A 21016-nucleotide genomic window follows, 5' to 3' on the forward strand; every position below is an offset into this window, starting at 1 on the left:
TTAGTAGGCTGGTCTCTTTGTTGACAGGATGTATGTATGTAGTGTTGGTAGGCTGGTCTCTTTGTTGACAGGATGTATATATGTAGTGTTGGTAGGCTGGTCTCTTTGTTGACAGGATGTATATATGTAGTGTTGGTAGGCTGGTCTCTTTGTTGACAGGATGTATATATGTAGTGTTGGTAGGCTGGTCTCTTTGTTGACAGGATGTATATATGTAGTGTTGGTAGGCTGGTCTCTTTGATGACAGGATGTATGTATGTAGTGTTGGTAGACTGGCCTCTTTGTTGACAGGATGTATGTATGTAGTGTTGGTAGGCTGGCCTCTTTGTTGACAGGATGTATGTATGTAGTGTTGGTAGGCTGGTCTCTTTGTTGACAGGATGTATGTATGTAGTGTTGGTAGGCTGGTAGACTGGTCTCTTTGTTGACAGGATGTATGTAGTGTTGGTAGGCTGGTCTCTTTGTTGACAGGATGTATGTAGTGTTGGTAGGCTGGTCTCTTTGTTGACAGGATGTATGTAGTGTTGGTAGGCTGGTCTCTTTGTTGACAGGATGTATGTAGTGTTGGTAGGCTGGTAGACTGGTCTCTTTGTTGACAGGATGTATGTATGTAGTGTTGGTAGGCTGGTAGACTGGTCTCTTTGTTGACAGGATGTATGTAGTGTTGGTAGGCTGGTCTCTTTGTTGACAGGATGTATGTAGTGTTGGTAGGCTGGTAGACTGGTCTCTTTGTTGACAGGATGTATGTATGTAGTGTTGGTAGGCTGGTAGACTGGTCTCTTTCTTGACAGGATGTATGTATGTAGTGTTGGTAGACTGGTAGACTGGTCTCTTTGTTGACAGGATGTATGTATGTAGTGTTGGTAGACTGGTCTCTTTGTTGACAGGATGTATATATGTAGTGTTGGTAGACTGGCCTCTTTGTTGACAGGATGTATATATGTAGTGTTGGTAGGCTGGCCTCTTTGATGACAGGATGTATGTATGTAGTGTTGGTAGACTGGTCTCTTTGTTGACAGGATGTATGTAGTGTTGGTAGGCTGGTAGGTTTGTTGACTAAACTCACAGTGATCTGCACAGCGAGCAGCCCAACTCCTGCATCCTTGACGTCGATGGTGAACTCGACAGGCAGAGAGGCGGGCACTCCGGTGGTGTTGAGACCGGGGCCGCTGGCACGCACCTTACTGGCATCATGGGTAGGCAACACCTGGACCTTGTAGGGACTGGGGGGGGGGGGGGGGGGGTGCAGTGTCAGAACTGTTTTTGTGTGTTTATTGGTGTGTGTGTGTGTTGCCTGTGTGTGTGTGTGTGTTACCTATGTGTGTGTGTGTGTGTGTGTGTGTGTGCGTGTGTGTGTGTTGCCTTTGTGTGTGTGTGTGTGTGTGTTGCCTTTGTGTGTGTGTGTGTTGCCAGTGTGTGTGTGTGTGTGTGTGTGTGTGTGTGTGTGTGTGTTACCTATGCGTGTGTGTGTGTGTGTGTGTGTGTGTGTGTGTGTGTGTGTGTGTGTGTGTGTGTGTGTGTGTGTGTGTGTGTGTGTGTGTGTGTGTGTGTGTGACCTATGCGTGTGTGTGTGTGTTACCTATGTGTGTGTGTGTGTGTGTGTGTGTGTGTGTGTGTGTGTGTATTACCTATGCGTGTGTGTGTGTGTTACCTATGTGTGTGTGTGTGTGTGTGTTGCCAGTGTGTGTTGCCAGTGTGTGTGTGTGTGTGTGTGTGTTGCCTTTGTGTGTGTGTGTGTGTGTTGCCTGTGTGTGTGTGTGTGTGTGTGTTGCCTCTGTGTGTGTGTGTGTGTGTGTGTGTGTGTGTGTGTGTGTGTGTGTGTGTGTGTGTGTGTGTGTGTGTGTGTGTGTGTGTGTGTGTGTGTGTGTGTGTGTGTGTGTGTGTGTTGCCAGTGTGTGTGTGTGTGTTTGTTACCTGCTTTGTATCTCTTGGTCAGCGTACAGTACATTGATAGAGTAAGGTCCCTCTCTGGTCGGGATGTAGTTCACTGTGTGAGTCTGGTCTCCATTATCCACTAAATCTACTGACTCTACAACACCTACACACCACACACGCACCAACAACATCAAAACACACACACACACACACACACACATACATACACACACATACACACATACACACACGCACCAAAAACATCAAAACATACACACACACACTAAATGTACACACTCAGACACACACACACACACACTAAATGTACACACTCAGACACACACACACACACACTAAATGTACACACTCAGACACACACACACACACTAAATGTACACACTCAGACACACACACACACACTAAATGTACACACTCAGACACACACACACACACACTAAATGTACACACTCAGACACACACACACACACTAAATGTACACACTCAGACACACACACACACACACTAAATGTACACACTCAGACACACAAGAGAAAGAGCAACCAGAGTTCTACACATGAACCAAAGGTAACTAAAATAGATGGCTCTTATACACACACCTTTGGGTCCTTGTACTCTGACTTGTAGAGGGGCAACTCCTGCTTTAGAGGTGTCCACGGAGAAAGCCTGTGGAATGTTGGCACGCACGTTGGTTCCAAGCCCCTCCCCCATGCACTGAACCTTAGAAATGTCCACCGTGTTGCTGACAGACACCTGGAAGGGACTGCCTAAAGGCGGGAAGAGAGAGAGAGAGAGGGAGAGAGAGGGAGAGAGAAATAGAGAAAGATTAAGGGCAAGAGAGAGATGAATGAAGAGTGAGAGATGAAGGGAGAGAGGGAGAGGGAGAGAGAAATAGAGAAAGATTAAGGGCAAGAGAGAGATGAATGAAGAGTGAGAGATGAAGGGAGAGAGGGAGAGGGAGAGAGAAATAGAGAAAGATTAAGGGCAAGAGAGAGATGAATGACGAGACCGAGATGAAGTGAGAGAGAAAGAAAAAGAGGTGAATGGAGAGAGAGAAAGAGAGAGAGCGAGAGAGAGAAAGAGGGAGAGAGAGGGGGAGTGAAGAGAAAGATCAGGAGATGACTTTGTTATAACCTGGAAAGAGATCGGGGGGGTTAATAAACTGGAAAGAGATTGGGGGGGTTAATAAACTGGAAAGAGATTGGGGGGGTAATAAACTGGAAAGAGATTGGGGGGGTTAATAAACTGGAAAGAGATTGGGGGGTTAATAAACTGGAAAGAGATTGGGGGGTTAATAAACTGGAAAGAGATTGGGGGGGTAATAAACTGGAAAGAGATTGGGGGGTTAATAAACTGTGGGCGTTGTGTATAATGTACTAGCCCTTATTATCTCATGTTGGGAACTTCACCAGCTATCTTTACATGTTGGGAACTTCACTATCTATCATTACATGTTGGGAACTTCATCAGCTATCTTTACATGTTGGGAACTTCACTATCTATCATTACATGTTGGGAACTTCACTAGCTATCTTTATATGTTGGGAACTTCACCAGCTATCTTTACATGTTGGGAACTTCACTATCTATCATTACATGTTGGGAACTTCACTAGCTATTTTTACATGCTGGGAACTTCACTATCTATCATTACATGTTGGGAACTTCACTAGCTATCTTTATATGTTGGGAACTTCACTAGCTATCTTTATATGTTGGGAACTTCACCAGCTATCTTTACATGTTGGGAACTTCACTATCTATCATTACATGTTGGGAACTTCACTAGCTATTTTTATATGTTGGGAACTTCACTAGCTATTTTTACATGTTGGGAACTTCACTATCTATCATTACATGTTGGGAACTTCACTAGCTATCTTTATATGTTGGGAACTTCACTAGCTATTTTTATATGTTGGGAACTTCACTAGCTATTTTTACATGCTGGGAACTTCACTAGCTATCTTTATATGTTGGGAACTTCACTAGCTATCTTTATATGTTGGGAACTTCACTAGCTATCTTTATATGTTGGGAACTTCACTAGCTATCTTTATATGTTGGGAACTTCACTAGCTATTTTTACATGCTGGGAACTTCACTAGCTATCTTTACATGTTGGGAACTTCACTAGCTATCTTTACAGATCTAGAACTTTACTAGCTAATTTTACAGATTGGAAACTTCACTAGTTACCTCCACAATTTAGAGGCAGCACCACAATTTAGAGGCACAATACACATGTACCAGTGCGTGTATCTGTGCGTGTGTGTATGTGTGTGTCTCCATACCAACAATAGGCTGTCCTCCGTAGGTGATGTTGAGGTTATATGTTCCAGCCTCGTAGGGAATGTACTCTACACTGCAGCTGCCATCTTTGTTGTCGGTGCAGGACATCTTAGCCTCCGATGGGCCGTCTACTCCCAGACCCAGACCCCCCGTACCCGCACCACTACGGTGAGAGAGACAGAGCGAGACAGAGAGGGAAAGAGAGAGCGAGAGATAGAGGGAAAGAGAGAGAGACATTCTAAAATCCATGTACACAAACAACAAGTGTGGAGTTAAAAGTGGCAAAAAACACACATTTCTTTCCACAAGCCGTGGGGTGAGACAGGGATGCAGCTTGAGCACCACCCTCTTCAACATATATATCAACGAATTGGCGCGGGCACTAGAACAGTCTGCAGCACCCGGCCTCACCCTACTAGAACAGTCTGCAGCACCCCGTCTCACCCTACTAGAATCTGAAGTCAAATGTCTACTGTTTGCTGATGATCTGGTGCTTCTGTCATCAACCAAGGAGGGCCTACAGCAGCACCTAGATCTTCTGCACAGATTCTGTCAGACCTGGGCCCTGACAGTAAATCTCAGTAAGACCAAAATAAGGGTGTTCCAAAAAAAGAGATGAACCTGGAGAAGAGTCCCCTAAGCAAGCTGGTCCTAGGGCTCTGTTCACAAACACAAACACACCCCACAGAGCCCCAGGACAGCAACACAATTAGATCCAACCAAATCATGAGAAAACAACAAGATAATTACTTGACACATTGGAAAGAATTAACAACAAACAGCAAACTAGAATGCTATTTGGCCCTAAACAGAGAGTACACAGTGGCAGAATACCTGACCACTGTGACTGACCCAAACTTAATAAGGAAAGGTTTGACTATGTACAGACTCAGTGAGCATAGCCTTGCTATTGAGAAAGGCCACCGTAGGCAGACCTGGCTCTCAAGAGAAGACAAATGTATGACCATATTAGAGACATATATTTCCCTCAGATTGCACAGACACACAAAGAATTAAAAAACCAATCAATTTTGATAACCTCCCATATCTACTGGGTGAAATTCCACAGTGTGCCATCACAGCAGCAAGATTTGTGACCTGTTGACAGTAACTACTTGCACATCGTTACAACACTGTATATATACATAATATGAAATTTGAAATGTCTTTATTCATTTGGAACTTTTGTGAGTGTAATGTTTATTGTTCATTTGTCTAGATTATTTCACTTTTCTTTAATATCTATTTCACTTGCTTTGGCAATGTTAACATAAGTTTCCCATGTCAATAAAGCCCTTTGAATTGAATTGAGAGAGAGAGAGGGGGGAACACAGAGACAGACAGACAGAGAGAGAGAGAGGGGGGAACACAGAGACAGACAGACAGAGAGGGAGAGAGGGGGGAACACAGAGACAGACAGACAGAGAGTGAGAGAGGGGGGAACACAGAGACAGACAGACAGAGAGGGAGAGAGGGGGGAACACAGAGACAGACAGACAGAGAGTGAGAGAGGGGGGAACACAGAGACAGACAGACAGAGAGGGAGAGAGGGGGGAACACAGAGACAGACAGACAGAGAGTGAGAGAGGGGGGAACACAGAGACAGACAGACAGAGAGGGAGAGAGGGGGGAACACAGAGACAGACAGACAGAGAGGGAGAGAGGGGGGAACACAGAGACAGACAGACAGAGAGGGAGAGAGGGGGGAAGACAGGCTAGACAGTCTCCTGAAGCTGTGTGTCTGTGTGTTATAGAGAGAGAGAGAGAGAGAGAGAGAGAGAGAGAGAGAGAGAGAGAGAGAGAGAGAGGAGGGGGGAAGACAGGCTAGACAGTCTCCTGAAGCTGTGTGAGAGGAGGGGGGTAGGTGTTAGCCCCTCTGTATAACAGCGTCTGCTGTGTCTGCATGTGTGTCATACCGGGTCTCCACTGTGAATGTATTGGCTTTGTTAGTGATGCCTCTGTCCAGGCCGGGTCCATGCACACGCACACGCCCCGCGTCACACCCCTCCGTCACGCCAACATGGAATGGACTGTTGGGTACTGGTGTCTCATCGTACACCACATCTACAATGTGGGGACCTGGACAGAACACAGAGTTATTATATAGAGTTATCATATAGATCACCTCTACACTGGGGGACCTGGACAGAACAGAGTTATCATATAGATCACCTCTACACTGGGGGACCTGGACAGAACACAGAGTTATCATATAGATCACCTCTACACTGGGGGACCTGGACAGAACAGAGTTATCATATAGATCACCTCTACACTGGGGACCTGGACAGAACACAGAGTTATCATATAGAGTTATCATATAGATCACCTCTACACTGGGGACCTGGACAGAACACAGAGTTATCATATAGATCACCTCTACACTGGGGGACCTGGACAGAACACAGAGTTATCATATAGATCACCTCTACACTGGGGGACCTGGACAGAACACAGAGTTATCATATAGATCACCTCTACACTGGGGGACCTGGACAGAACAGAGTTATCATATAGATCACCTCTACACTGGGGACCTGGACAGAACACAGAGTTATCATATAGATCACCTCTACACTGGGGGACCTGGACAGAACAGAGTTATCATATAGAGTTATCATATAGATCACCTCTACACTGGGGGACCTGGACAGAACAGAGTTATCATATAGATCACCTCTACACTGGGGACCTGGACAGAACAGAGTTATCATATAGATCACCTCTACACTGGGGACCTGGACAGAACACAGAGTTATCATATAGATCACCTCTACACTGGGGGACCTGGACAGAACACAGAGTTATCATATAGATCACCTCTACACTGGGGACCTGGACAGAACAGAGTTATCATATAGAGTTATCATATAGATCACCTCTACACTGGGGGACCTGGACAGAACAGAGTTATCATATAGATCACCTCTACACTGGGGACCTGGACAGAACACAGAGTTATCATATAGAGTTATCATATAGAGTTATCATATAGAGTTATCATATAGAGTTATCATATAGAGTTATCATATAGAGTTATCATATAGAGTTATCATATAGATCACCTCTACACTGGGGGACCTGGACAGAACACAGAGTTATCATATAGAGTTATCATATAGAGTTATCATATAGAGTTATAATATAGAGTTATCATATAGAGTTATCATATAGAGTTATCATATAGAGTTATCATATAGATCACCTCTACACTGGGGACCTGGACAGAACACAGAGTTATCATATAGAGTTATCACATAGATCACCTCTACACTGGGGGACCTGGACAGAACACACAGTTATCATATAGATCACCTCTACACTGGGGGACCTGGACAGAACAGAGTTATCATATAGAGTTATCATATAGATCACCTCTACACTGGGGACCTGGACAGAACAGAGTTATCATATAGAGTTATCATATAGATCACCTCTACACTGGGGACCTGGACAGAACACAGAGTTATCATATAGAGTTATTATATAGAGTTATCATATAGAGTTATCATATAGAGTTATCATATAGAGTTATCATATAGATCACCTCTACACTGGGGACCTGGACAGAACACAGAGTTATCATATAGATCACCTCTACACTGGGGGACCTGGACAGAACACAGAGTTATCATATAGATCACCTCTACACTGGGGACCTGGACAGAACACAGAGTTATCATATAGATCACCTCTACACTGGGGGACCTGGACAGAACACAGAGTTATCATATAGATCACCTCTACACTGGGGGACCTGGACAGAACACAGAGTTATCATATAGATTACCTCTACACTGGGGACCTGGACAGAACAGAGTTATCATATAGATCACCTCTACACTGGGGACCTGGACAGAACACAGAGTTATCATATAGATCACCTCTACACTGGGGACCTGGACAGAACACAGAGTTATCATATAGAGTTATCATATAGATCACCTCTACACTGGGGACCTGGACAGAACACAGAGTTATCATATAGATCACCTCTACACTGGGGGACCTGGACAGAACAGAGTTATCATATAGATCACCTCTACACTGGGGACCTGGACAGAACAGAGTTATCATATAGATCACCTCTACACTGGGGACCTGGACAGAACACAGAGTTATTATATAGAGTTATCATATAGATCACCTCTACACTGGGGACCTGGACAGAACACAGAGTTATCATATAGATCACCTCTACACTGGGGACCTGGACAGAACACAGAGTTATCATATAGAGTTATCATATAGATCACCTCTACACTGGGGACCTGGACAGAACACAGAGTTATCATATAGATCACCTCTACACTGGGGGACCTGGACAGAACAGAGTTATCATATAGATCACCTCTACACTGGGGACCTGGACAGAACAGAGTTATCATATAGATCACCTCTACACTGGGGACCTGGACAGAACAGAGTTATCATATAGATCACCTCTACACTGGGGACCTGGACAGAACAGAGTTATCATATAGATCACCTCTACACTGGGGACCTGGACAGAACACAGAGTTATCATATAGAGTTATCATATAGATCACCTCTACACTGGGGACCTGGACAGAACAGAGTTATCATATAGATCACCTCTACACTGGGGGACCTGGACAGAACAGAGTTATCATATAGATCACCTCTACACTGGGGACCTGGACAGAACAGAGTTATCATATAGATCACCTCTACACTGGGGGACCTGGACAGAACACACAGTTATCATATAGATCACCTCTACACTGGGGACCTGGACAGAACACACAGTTATCATATAGATCACCTCTACACTGGGGACCTGGACAGAACACACAGTTATCATATAGAGTTATCATATAGATCACCTCTACACTGGGGGACCTGGACAGAACAGAGTTATAATATAGAGTTATCATATAGAGTTATCATATAGAGTTATCATATAGATCACCTCTACACTGGGGACCTGGACAGAACAGAGTTATAATATAGAGTTATCATATAGAGTTATCATATAGAGTTATCATATAGATCACCTCTACACTGGGGACCTGGACAGAACAGAGTTATCATATAGAGTTATCATATAGAGTTATCATATAGAGTTATCATATAGAGTTATCATATAGATCACCTCTACACTGGGGGACCTGGACAGAATAGAGTTATCATATAGAGTTATCATATAGAGTTATCATATAGATCACCTCTACACTGGGGACCTGGACAGAACAGAGTTATCATATAGATCACCTCTACACTGGGGGACCTGGACAGAACACAGAGTTATTATATAGATCACCTCTACACTGGGGGACCTGGACAGAACAGAGTTATCATATAGATCACCTCTACACTGGGGACCTGGACAGAACAGAGTTATCATATAGATCACCTCTACACTGGGGGACCTGGACAGAACACAGAGTTATTATATAGATCACCTCTACACTGGGGACCTGGACAGAACAGAGTTATCATATAGATCACCTCTACACTGGGGACCTGGACAGAACAGAGTTATCATATAGATCACCTCTACACTGGGGGACCTGGACAGAACAGAGTTATCATATAGATCACCTCTACACTGGGGACCTGGACAGAACAGAGTTATCATATAGAGTTATCATATAGATCACCTCTACACTGGGGGACCTGGACAGAACAGAGTTATCATATAGATCACCTCTACACTGGGGGACCTGGACAGAACAGAGTTATCATATAGAGTTATCATATAGAGTTATCATATAGATCACCTCTACACTGGGGACCTGGACAGAACAGAGTTATCATATAGAGTTATCATATAGATCACCTCTACACTGGGGGACCTGGACAGAACACAGAGTTATCATATAGATCACCTCTACACTGGGGGACCTGGACAGAACACAGTTATCATATAGATCACCTCTACACTGGGGACCTGGACAGAACAGAGAGTTATCATATAGATCACCTCTACACTGGGGGACCTGGACAGAACAGAGAGTTATCATATAGATCACCTCTACACTGGGGACCTGGACAGAACACAGAGTTATCATATAGATCACCTCTACACTGGGGGACCTGGACAGAACAGAGTTATCATATAGATCACCTCTACACTGGGGGACCTGGACAGAACAGAGTTATCATATAGATCACCTCTACACTGGGGGACCTGGACAGAACAGAGTTATCATATAGATCACCTCTACACTGGGGACCTGGACAGAACAGAGTTATCATATAGATCACCTCTACACTGGGGGACCTGGACAGAACAGAGTTATCATATAGATCACCTCTACACTGGGGGACCTGGACAGAACAGAGTTATCATATAGATCACCTCTACACTGGGGGACCTGGACAGAACACAGAGTTATCATATAGATCACCTCTACACTGGGGGACCTGGACAGAACACAGAGTTATCATATAGATCACCTCTACACTGGGGACCTGGACAGAACAGAGTTATCATATAGATCACCTCTACACTGGGGACCTGGACAGAACACAGAGTTATCATATAGAGTTATCATATAGAGTTATCATATAGAGTTATCATATAGAGTTATCATATAGAGTTATCATATAGAGTTATCATATAGATCACCTCTACACTGGGGGACCTGGACAGAACACAGAGTTATCATATAGAGTTATCATATAGAGTTATCATATAGAGTTATCATATAGAGTTATCATATAGAGTTATCATATAGAGTTATCATATAGATCACCTCTACACTGGGGACCTGGACAGAACACAGAGTTATCATATAGAGTTATTATATAGATCACCTCTACACTGGGGGACCTGGACAGAACACAGAGTTATCATATAGAGTTATCATATAGATCACCTCTACACTGGGGGACCTGGACAGAACAGAGTTATCATATAGATCACCTCTACACTGGGGGACCTGGACAGAACACAGAGTTATCATATAGATCACCTCTACACTGGGGACCTGGACAGAACACAGAGTTATCATATAGATCACCTCTACACTGGGGGACCTGGACAGAACACAGAGTTATCATATAGAGTTATCATATAGAGTTATCATATAGAGTTATCATATAGATCACCTCTACACTGGGGACCTGGACAGAACACAGAGTTATCATATAGATCACCTCTACACTGGGGGACCTGGACAGAACAGAGTTATCATATAGATCACCTCTACACTGGGGGACCTGGACAGAACACACAGTTATCATATAGATCACCTCTACACTGGGGACCTGGACAGAACAGAGTTATCATATAGAGTTATCATATAGATCACCTCTACACTGGGGGACCTGGACAGAACACACAGTTATCATATAGATTACCTCTACACTGGGGACCTGGACAGAACACAGAGTTATCATATAGATCACCTCTACACTGGGGACCTGGACAGAACACAGAGTTATCATATAGAGTTATCATATAGATCACCTCTACACTGGGGACCTGGACAGAACACAGAGTTATCATATAGAGTTATCATATAGATCACCTCTACACTGGGGGACCTGGACAGAACAGAGTTATCATATAGATCACCTCTACACTGGGGGACCTGGACAGAACACAGAGTTATCATATAGATTACCTCTACACTGGGGGACCTGGACAGAACAGAGTTATCATATAGATCACCTCTACACTGGGGACCTGGACAGAACAGAGTTATCATATAGATCACCTCTACACTGGGGGACCTGGACAGAACAGAGTTATCATATAGATCACCTCTACACTGGGGACCTGGACAGAACACAGAGTTATCATATAGAGTTATCATATAGATCACCTCTACACTGGGGGACCTGGACAGAACAGAGTTATCATATAGATCACCTCTACACTGGGGGACCTGGACAGAACACAGAGTTATCATATAGATTACCTCTACACTGGGGGACCTGGACAGAACAGAGTTATCATATAGATCACCTCTACACTGGGGACCTGGACAGAACAGAGTTATCATATAGATCACCTCTACACTGGGGACCTGGACAGAACAGAGTTATCATATAGATCACCTCTACACTGGGGACCTGGACAGAACACAGAGTTATCATATAGATTACCTCTACACTGGGGACCTGGACAGAACACAGAGTTATCATATAGATCACCTCTACACTGGGGGACCTGGACAGAACACAGAGTTATCATATAGATCACCTCTACACTGGGGGACCTGGACAGAACACAGAGTTATCATATAGATCACCTCTACACTGGGGGACCTGGACAGAACACAGAGTTATCATATAGATTACCTCTACACTGGGGGACCTGGACAGAACAGAGTTATCATATAGATCACCTCTACACTGGGGACCTGGACAGAACAGAGTTATCATATAGATCACCTCTACACTGGGGGACCTGGACAGAACAGAGTTATCATATAGATCACCTCTACACTGGGGACCTGGACAGAACACAGAGTTATCATATAGAGTTATCATATAGATCACCTCTACACTGGGGGACCTGGACAGAACAGAGTTATCATATAGATCACCTCTACACTGGGGACCTGGACAGAACACAGAGTTATCATATAGAGTTATCATATAGATCACCTCTACACTGGGGGACCTGGACAGAACAGAGTTATCATATAGATCACCTCTACACTGGGGGACCTGGACAGAACAGAGTTATCATATAGATCACCTCTACACTGGGGGACCTGGACAGAACAGAGTTATCATATAGATCACCTCTACACTGGGGGACCTGGACAGAACACAGAGTTATCATATAGAGTTATCATATAGATCACCTCTACACTGGGGACCTGGACAGAACACAGAGTTATCATATAGAGTTATCATATAGATCACCTCTACACTGGGGACCTGGACAGAACATATAGCATGTAAAGTGCATTCGGAAATTATAGATTTTTTCCACATTTTGTTAAGTTTCATTCTTATTCTAAAATGGATTAAATTGTTTCCCCCTCATCAACGTACACACAATACCCCATAATGACATCACAATACCCTATAATGACATCACAATACCCTATAATGACATCACAATACCCCATAATGACATCACAATACCCCATAATGACATCACAATACCCCATAATGACACCACAATACCCCATAATGACATCACAATACCCTATAATGACATCACAATACCCTATAATGACATCACAATACCCTATAATGACATCACAATACCCTATAATGACATCACAATACCCTATAATGACATCACAATACCCCATAATGACATCACAATACCCTATAATGACATCACAATACCCCATAATGACATCACAATACCCTATAATGACATCACAATACCCCATAATGACATCACAATACCCCATAATGACATCACAATACTCCATAACGACAAACTTAGCAAATGTATTACTTTTTAAAATTGTTATATCACATTTCCATAAGTATTCAGACCCTTTACTCAGTACTCTGTTGAAGCACCTTTGGCAGCGATTACAGCCTTGAGTCTTCTGGGGTATGATGCTAGAGGCTTGGCACACCTTTATTTGGGGAGTTTCTCCCATTTCTTCTCTACTAGGTAGTGTACTAGGTAGTGGACTAGGTAGTGGACTAGGTAGTGGACAAGGTAGCGTACAAGGTAGTGTACAAGGTAGTGAAAACTATAGTGCACTAGGTAGTGTACAAGGTAGTGGACTAGGTAATGTACTAGGTAGTGGACTAGGTGATGTATTAGGTAGTGGACTAGGTAGAGGACTAGGTAGTGAACTTGGTGATGTACTATGTACTGGACAAGGTGATGTACTAGGTAGTGGACTAGGTAGTGAACTAGGTGATGTAGTAGGTAGTGGACTAGGTAGTGGACTAGGTAGTGGACTAGGTAGTGGACTAGGTAGTGGACTAGGTAGTGAACTATGTACTAGGTAGTGGACTAGGTAGTGGACTAGGTGATGTACTAGGTAGAGGACTAGGTAGTGGACTAACTCACCCTCTTGGTAGGGAGTGTACTAGGTAGTGTACTAGGTAGTGGACTAGATAGTGGACTAGGTAGTGGACTAACTCAACCTCTTGGTAGGGAGTGTACTAGGTAGTGGACTAGATAGTGTACTAGGTAGTGTACTAGGGAGTGTACTGGGTAGTGGACTAGGTAGTGAACTAGGTGATGTACTAGGTAGTGGACTAGGTAGTGCACTAACTCACCCTCTTGGTAGGGAGTGTACTAGGTAGTGTACTAGGTAGTGGACTAGATAGTGGACTAGGTAGTGGACTAACTCAACCTCTTGGTAGGCAGTGTACTAGGTAGTGGACTAGGTGATGTACTAGGTAGTGTACTAGGTAGTGGACTAGATATTGGAATAGGTAGTGGACTAGGTAGTGGACTAACTCACTCACTAACTCTAGGTAGTGTCCTAGGTAGTGTACAAGGTAGTGTACTAGGTAGTGTACTAGGTAGTGGACTAGGTGATGTACTAGGTAGTGGACTAACTCACCCTCTTGGAAGGGAGTGTACTAGGTAGTGGACTAGATAGTGGACTAGGTAGTGGACTAGGCAGTGGACTAGGTAGTGTACTAGGTGATGTACTAGGTAGTGTACTAGGTAGTGGACTAGATAGTGGACTAGGTAGTGGACTAGGTAGTGGACTAACTCACCCTCTTGGCAGGGAGTGTACTAGGTGATGTACTAGATAGTGGACTAGGTAGTGTACTAGGTAGTGGACTAGGTAGTGGACTAGGTAGTGGACTAGGTAGTGGACTAACTCACCCTCTTGGTAGGGAGTGTACTAGGTGATGTACTAGGTAGTGGACTAGGTAGTGGACTAGGTAGTGGACTAACTCACCCTCTTGGTAGGGAGTGTACTAGGTAGTGGACTAGATAGTGGACTAGGTAGTGGACTAAATCAACCTCTTGGTAGGCAGTGTACTAGGTAGTGGACTAGATAGTGGACTAAGTAGTGGACTAGGTAGTGGACTAACTAGACCTCTTGGTAGGGAGTGTACTAGGTAGTGGACTAGATAGTGGACTAGGTAGTGGACTAGATAGTGGACTAGGTAGTGGACTAACTCACCCTCTTGGTAGGGAGTGTACTAGGTAGTGGACTAGATAGTGGACTAGGTAGTGTACTAGGTAGTGGACTAGGTAGTGGAATAGGTGATGCACTAGGTAGTGTACTAGGTAGTGGACTAGGTAGTGGAATAGGTAGTGGACTAGGTAGTGGACTAACTCACCCTCTTGGTAGGGAGTGTACTAGGTAGTGGACTAGGTAGTGGACTAGATAGTGGAATAGGTAGTGGACTAGGTAGTGGAATAGGTAGTGGACTAGGTAGTGGACTAACTCACCCTCTTGGTAGGGAGTGTACTAGGTAGTGGACTAGGTAGTGGACTAGGTAGTGGACTAGATAGTGGAATAGGTAGTGGACTAGGTAGTGGACTAGGTAGTGGACTAACTCACCCTCTTGGTAGGGAGTGTACTAGGTAGTGGACTAGGTAGTGGACTAGGTAGTGGACTAGATAGTGGAATAGGTAGTGGACTAGGTAGTGGACTAACTCACCCTCTTGGTAGGGAGTGTACTAGGTAGTGTACTAGGTAGTGGACTAGATAGTGGAATAGGTAGTGGACTAGGTAGTGGACTAACTCACCGTCTTGGTAGGGAGTGTACTAGGTAGTGGACTAGGTAGTGGACTAGGTAGTGGACTAGGTAGTGGACTAGGTGATGTACTAGGTAGTGGACTAGATAGTGGACTAGGTAGTGGACTAGGTAGTGGACTAACTCACCTCTTGGTAGGGAGTGTACTAGGTAGTGTACTAGGTAGTGGACTAGGTGATGTACTAGGTAGTGTACTAGATAGTGGACTAGGTAGTGGACTAGGTAGTGGACTAACTCACCCTCTTGGTAGGGAGTGTACTAGGTAGTGGACTAGGTAGTGGACTAGGTAGTGGACTAGGTGATGTACTAGGTAGTGGACTAGATAGTGGACTAGGTAGTGGACTAGGTAGTGGACTAACTCACCTCTTGGTAGGGAGTGTACTAGGTAGTGTACTAGGTAGTGGACTAGGTGATGTACTAGGTAGTGTACTAGATAGTGGACTAGGTAGTGGACTAGGTAGTGGACTAACTCACCCTCTTGGTAGGGAGTGTACTAGGTAGTGGACTAGGTGATGTACTAGGTAATGGACTAACTCGCCCTCTTGGTAGGGAGTGTACTAGGTAGTGGACTAGGTAATGGACTAACTCACCCTCTTGGTAGGGAGTGTACTAGGTAGTGGACTAGGTAATGGACTAACTCACCCTCTTGGTAGGGAGTGTACTAGGTAGTGTACTAGGTAGTGTACTAGGTAGTTGACTAACTCACCCTCTTGGTAGGGAGTGTACTAGGTAGTGGACTAGATGGTGGACTAGGTAGTGAACTAGGTAGTGGACTAACTCTTCCTCTTGGCAGGGAGTGTACTAGGTAGTGTACTAGGTAGTGTACTAGGTAGTTGACTAACTCACCCTCTTGGTAGGGAGTGTACTAGGTAGTGGACTAGGTGATGTACTAGGTAATGGACTAACTCACCCTCTTGGTAGGGAGTGTACTAGGTAGTGGACTAGGTGATGTACTAGGTAATGGACTAACTCACCCTCTTGGTAGGGAGTGTACTAGGTAGTGGACTAGATAGTGGACTAGGTAGTGGACTAGGTGATGTACTAGGTAATGGACTAACTCACCCTCTTGGTAGGGAGTGTACTAGGGAGTGTACTAGGTAGTGGACTAGGTAATGGACTTACTCACCCTCTTGGTAGGGAGTGTACTAGGGAGTGTACTAGGTAGTGGACTAGGTAATGGACTAACTCACCCTCTTGGTAGGGAGTGTACTAGGTAGTGGACTAGGTAGTGGAATAGGTAGTGGACTAGGTAGTGGACTAACTCACCCTCTTGGTAGGGAGTGTACTAGGTAGTGGACTAGATAGTGGACTAGATAGTGGACTAGGTAGTGGACTAGGTGATGTACTAGGTAATGGACTAACTCACCCTCTTGGTAGGGAGTGTACTAGGTAGTGGACTAGGTAATGGACTAACTCACCCTCTTGGTAGGGAGTGTACTAGGTAGTGGACTAGGTAATGGACTAACTCACCCTCTTGGTAGGGAGTGTACTAGGTAGTGGACTAGGTAATGGACTAACTCACCCTCTTGGTAGGGAGTGTACTAGGTGATGTACTAGGTAATGGACTAACTCACCCTCTTGGTAGGGAGTGTACTAGGTAGTGTACTAGGTAGTGTACTAGGTAGTTGACTAACTCACCCTCTTGGTAGGGAGTGTACTAGGTAGTGGACTAGATGGTGGACTAGGTAGTGAACTAGGTAGTGGACTAACTCTTCCTCTTGGCAGGGAGTGTACTAGGTAGTGTACTAGGTAGTGTACTAGGTAGTTGACTAACTCACCCTCTTGGTAGGGAGTGTACTAGGTAGTGGACTAGGTGATGTACTAGGTAATGGACTAACTCACCCTCTTGGTAGGGAGTGTACTAGGTAGTGGACTAGGTGATGTACTAGGTAATGGACTAACTCACCCTCTTGGTAGGGAGTGTACTAGGTAGTGGACTAGATAGTGGACTAGGTAGTGGACTAGGTGATGTACTAGGTAATGGACTAACTCACCCTCTTGGTAGGGAGTGTACTAGGGAGTGTACTAGGTAGTGGACTAGGTAATGGACTTACTCACCCTCTTGGTAGGGAGTGTACTAGGGAGTGTACTAGGTAGTGGACTAGGTAATGGACTAACTCACCCTCTTGGTAGGGAGTGTACTAGGTAGTGGACTAGGTAGTGGAATAGGTAGTGGACTAGGTAGTGGACTAACTCACCCTCTTGGTAGGGAGTGTACTAGGTAGTGGACTAGATAGTGGACTAGATAGTGGACTAGGTAGTGGACTAGGTGATGTACTAGGTAATGGACTAACTCACCCTCTTGGTAGGGAGTGTACTAGGTAGTGGACTAGGTAATGGACTAACTCACCCTCTTGGTAGGGAGTGTACTAGGTAGTGGACTAGGTAATGGACTAACTCACCCTCTTGGTAGGGAGTGTACTAGGTAGTGTACTAGGTAGTGGACTAGGTAGTGGACTAACTCACCCTCTTGGTAGGGAGTGTACTAGGTAGTGTACTAGGGAGTGTACTAGGTAGTGGACTAGGTGATGTACTAGGTAATGGACTAACTCACCCTCTTGGTAGGGAGTGTACTCTACGCTGTAGGTTCCGTCACAGTGGTCGGTGATGACAGCGTCGGTAACGGCTCCAGATGGGTTCTGGATGACTGTCTTGATGTGCTTCCCTCCCATCTGGGTCAGAGGCCGCGCGTCTACCGTGAAGTCTGTGGTTGCCTCACGGAACACGCCTAGAACACACAGCACATAATTAGAACATGCCTAGAATACAGAACACATGCTTAGAACATGCCTAGAATACAGAACAGATCACACCTAGGGCCCAGAACACACCTAGAGCCCTGAACACACCTAGTGCCCAGATCACACCTAGGGCCCAGAACACACCTAAAGCCCTGAACACACCTAGAGCCCTGAACACACCTAGATCCCAGAACACACCTAGGGCCCAGATCACACCTAGGGCCCAGATCACACCTAGGGCCCAGAACACACCTAAAGCCCAGAACACACCTAGGGCCCAGATCACACCTAGGGCCCTGAACACACCTAGGGCCCAGAACACACCTAGATCCCAGAACACACCTAGGGCCCTGAACACACCTAGGGCCCTGAACACACCTAGAGCCCAGTACACACCTAGGGCCCAGAACACACCTAGGGCCCAGATCACACCTAGGGCCCTGAACACACCTAGGGCCCAGATCACACCTAGGGCCCAGATCACACCTAGGGCCCAGATCACACCTAGGGCCCAGAACATACCTAGGGCCCAGAACACACCTAGATCCCAGAACACACATAGGGCCCAGATCACACCTAGGGCCCTGAACACCTAGGGCCCAGAACACACCTAGAGCCCAGATCACACCTAGAGCCCTGAACACACCTAGAGCCCTGAACACACCTAGGGCCCTGAACACACCTAGGGCCCTGAACACACCTAGGGCCCTGAACACACCTAGAGCCCTGAACACACCTAGGGCCCAGAACACACCTAGAGCCCTGAACACACCTAGGGCCCAGATCACACCTAGGGCCCAGAACACACCTAGAGCCCTGAACACACCTAGAGCCCTGAACACACCTAGGGCCCAGATCACACCTAGGGCCCAGAACACACCTAGAGCCCAGAACACACCTAGGGCCCAGAACACACCTAGGGCCCTGAACACACCTAGGGCCCAGATCACACCTAGGGCCCAGATCACACCTAGGGCCCAGAACACACCTAGAGCCCTGAACACACCTAGAGCCCAGAACACACCTAGAGCCCTGAACACACCTAGAGCCCAGATCACACCTAGAGCCCTGAACACACCTAGGGCCCTGAACACACCTAGAGCCCTGAACACACCTAGGGCCCTGAACACACCTAGAGCCCTGAACACACCTAGGGCCCAGATCACACCTAGGGCCCAGAACACACCTAGAGCCCAGAACACACCTAGGGCCCAGAACACCCCTAGGGCCCAGAACACACCTAGAGCCCAGAACACACCTAGGGCCCAGAACACACCTATAGCCCTGAACACACCTAGGGCCCAGAACACACCTAGGGCCCAGAACACACCTAGGGCCCTGAACACACCTAGAGCCCAGAACACACCTAGGGCCCAGAACACACCTAGGGCCCTGAACACACCTAGAGCCCAGTACACACCTAGGGCCCAGAACACACCTAGGGCCCAGATCACACCTAGGGCCCAGAACACACCTAGGGCCCAGAACACACCTAGGGCCCAGATCACACCTAGGGCCCAGAACACACCTAGGGCCCAGAACACACCTAGGGCCCAGTACACACCTAGGGCCCAGAACACACCTAGGGCCCAGATCACACCTAGGGCCCAGAACACACCTAGAGCCCTGAACACACCTAGAGCCCAGAACACACCTAGAGCCCTGAACACACCTAGAGCCCAGATCACACCTAGGGCCCTGAACACACCTAGGGCCCTGAACACACCTAGGGCCCTGAACACACCTAGGGCCCTGCACACACCTAGAGCCCTGAACACACCTAGGGCCCAGATCACACCTAGGGCCCAGAACACACCTAGAGCCCAGAACACACCTAGGGCCCAGAACACACCTAGGGCCCAGAACACACCTAGGGCCCAGAACACACCTAGAGCCCAGAACACACCTAGGGCCCAGAACACACCTATAGCCCTGAACACACCTAGGGCCCAGAACACACCTAGGGCCCAGAACACACCTAGGGCCCTGAACACACCTAGAGCCCAGAACACACCTAGGGCCCAGTACACACCTAGGGCCCTGAACACACCTAGAGCCCAGTACACACCTAGGGCCCAGAACACACCTAGGGCCCAGATCACACCTAGGGCCCAGATCACACCTAGGGCCCAGATCACACCTAGGGCCCAGAACACACCTAGGGCCCAGATGACACCTAGGGCCCAGAACACACCTAGGGCCCAGAACACACCTAGGGCCCAGAACACACCTAGGGCCCAGAACACACCTAGGGCCCAGAACACACCTAGGGCCCAGATCACACCTAGGGCCCAGAACACACCTAGGGCCCAGAACACACCTAGGGCCCAGAACACACCTAGGGCCCAGTACACACCTAGGGCCCAGAACACACCTAGGGCCCAGATCACACCTAGGGCCCAGAACACACCTAGGGCCCAGAACACACCTAGGGCCCAGAACACACCTAGAGCCCAGAACAC

At 46.3% G+C, this 21016-nt stretch overlaps 1 protein-coding gene across 1 annotated transcript in view; it reads right to left on the minus strand.

Annotated features, from left to right (window-relative positions):
- Positions 1–21016, minus strand: part of LOC129829423 (filamin-A-like) — a 313184-nt gene that overhangs the window by 202481 nt on the left and 89687 nt on the right. The window contains exons 22-27 of the mRNA XM_055891112.1: positions 18368–18541; positions 6102–6264; positions 4188–4348; positions 2493–2660; positions 1915–2038; positions 1067–1223 (exon numbers count right to left, since the gene is read on the minus strand). Of these exons, the coding sequence (XP_055747087.1) occupies positions 1067–1223; positions 1915–2038; positions 2493–2660; positions 4188–4348; positions 6102–6264; positions 18368–18541 (947 nt within the window). The remainder of the gene's footprint in view (positions 1–1066; positions 1224–1914; positions 2039–2492; positions 2661–4187; positions 4349–6101; positions 6265–18367; positions 18542–21016) is intronic.

This window comes from Salvelinus fontinalis, chromosome 31 (assembly GCF_029448725.1).
Source record: "Salvelinus fontinalis isolate EN_2023a chromosome 31, ASM2944872v1, whole genome shotgun sequence".
NCBI classification, from domain to species: Eukaryota; Metazoa; Chordata; class Actinopteri; order Salmoniformes; family Salmonidae; genus Salvelinus; species Salvelinus fontinalis.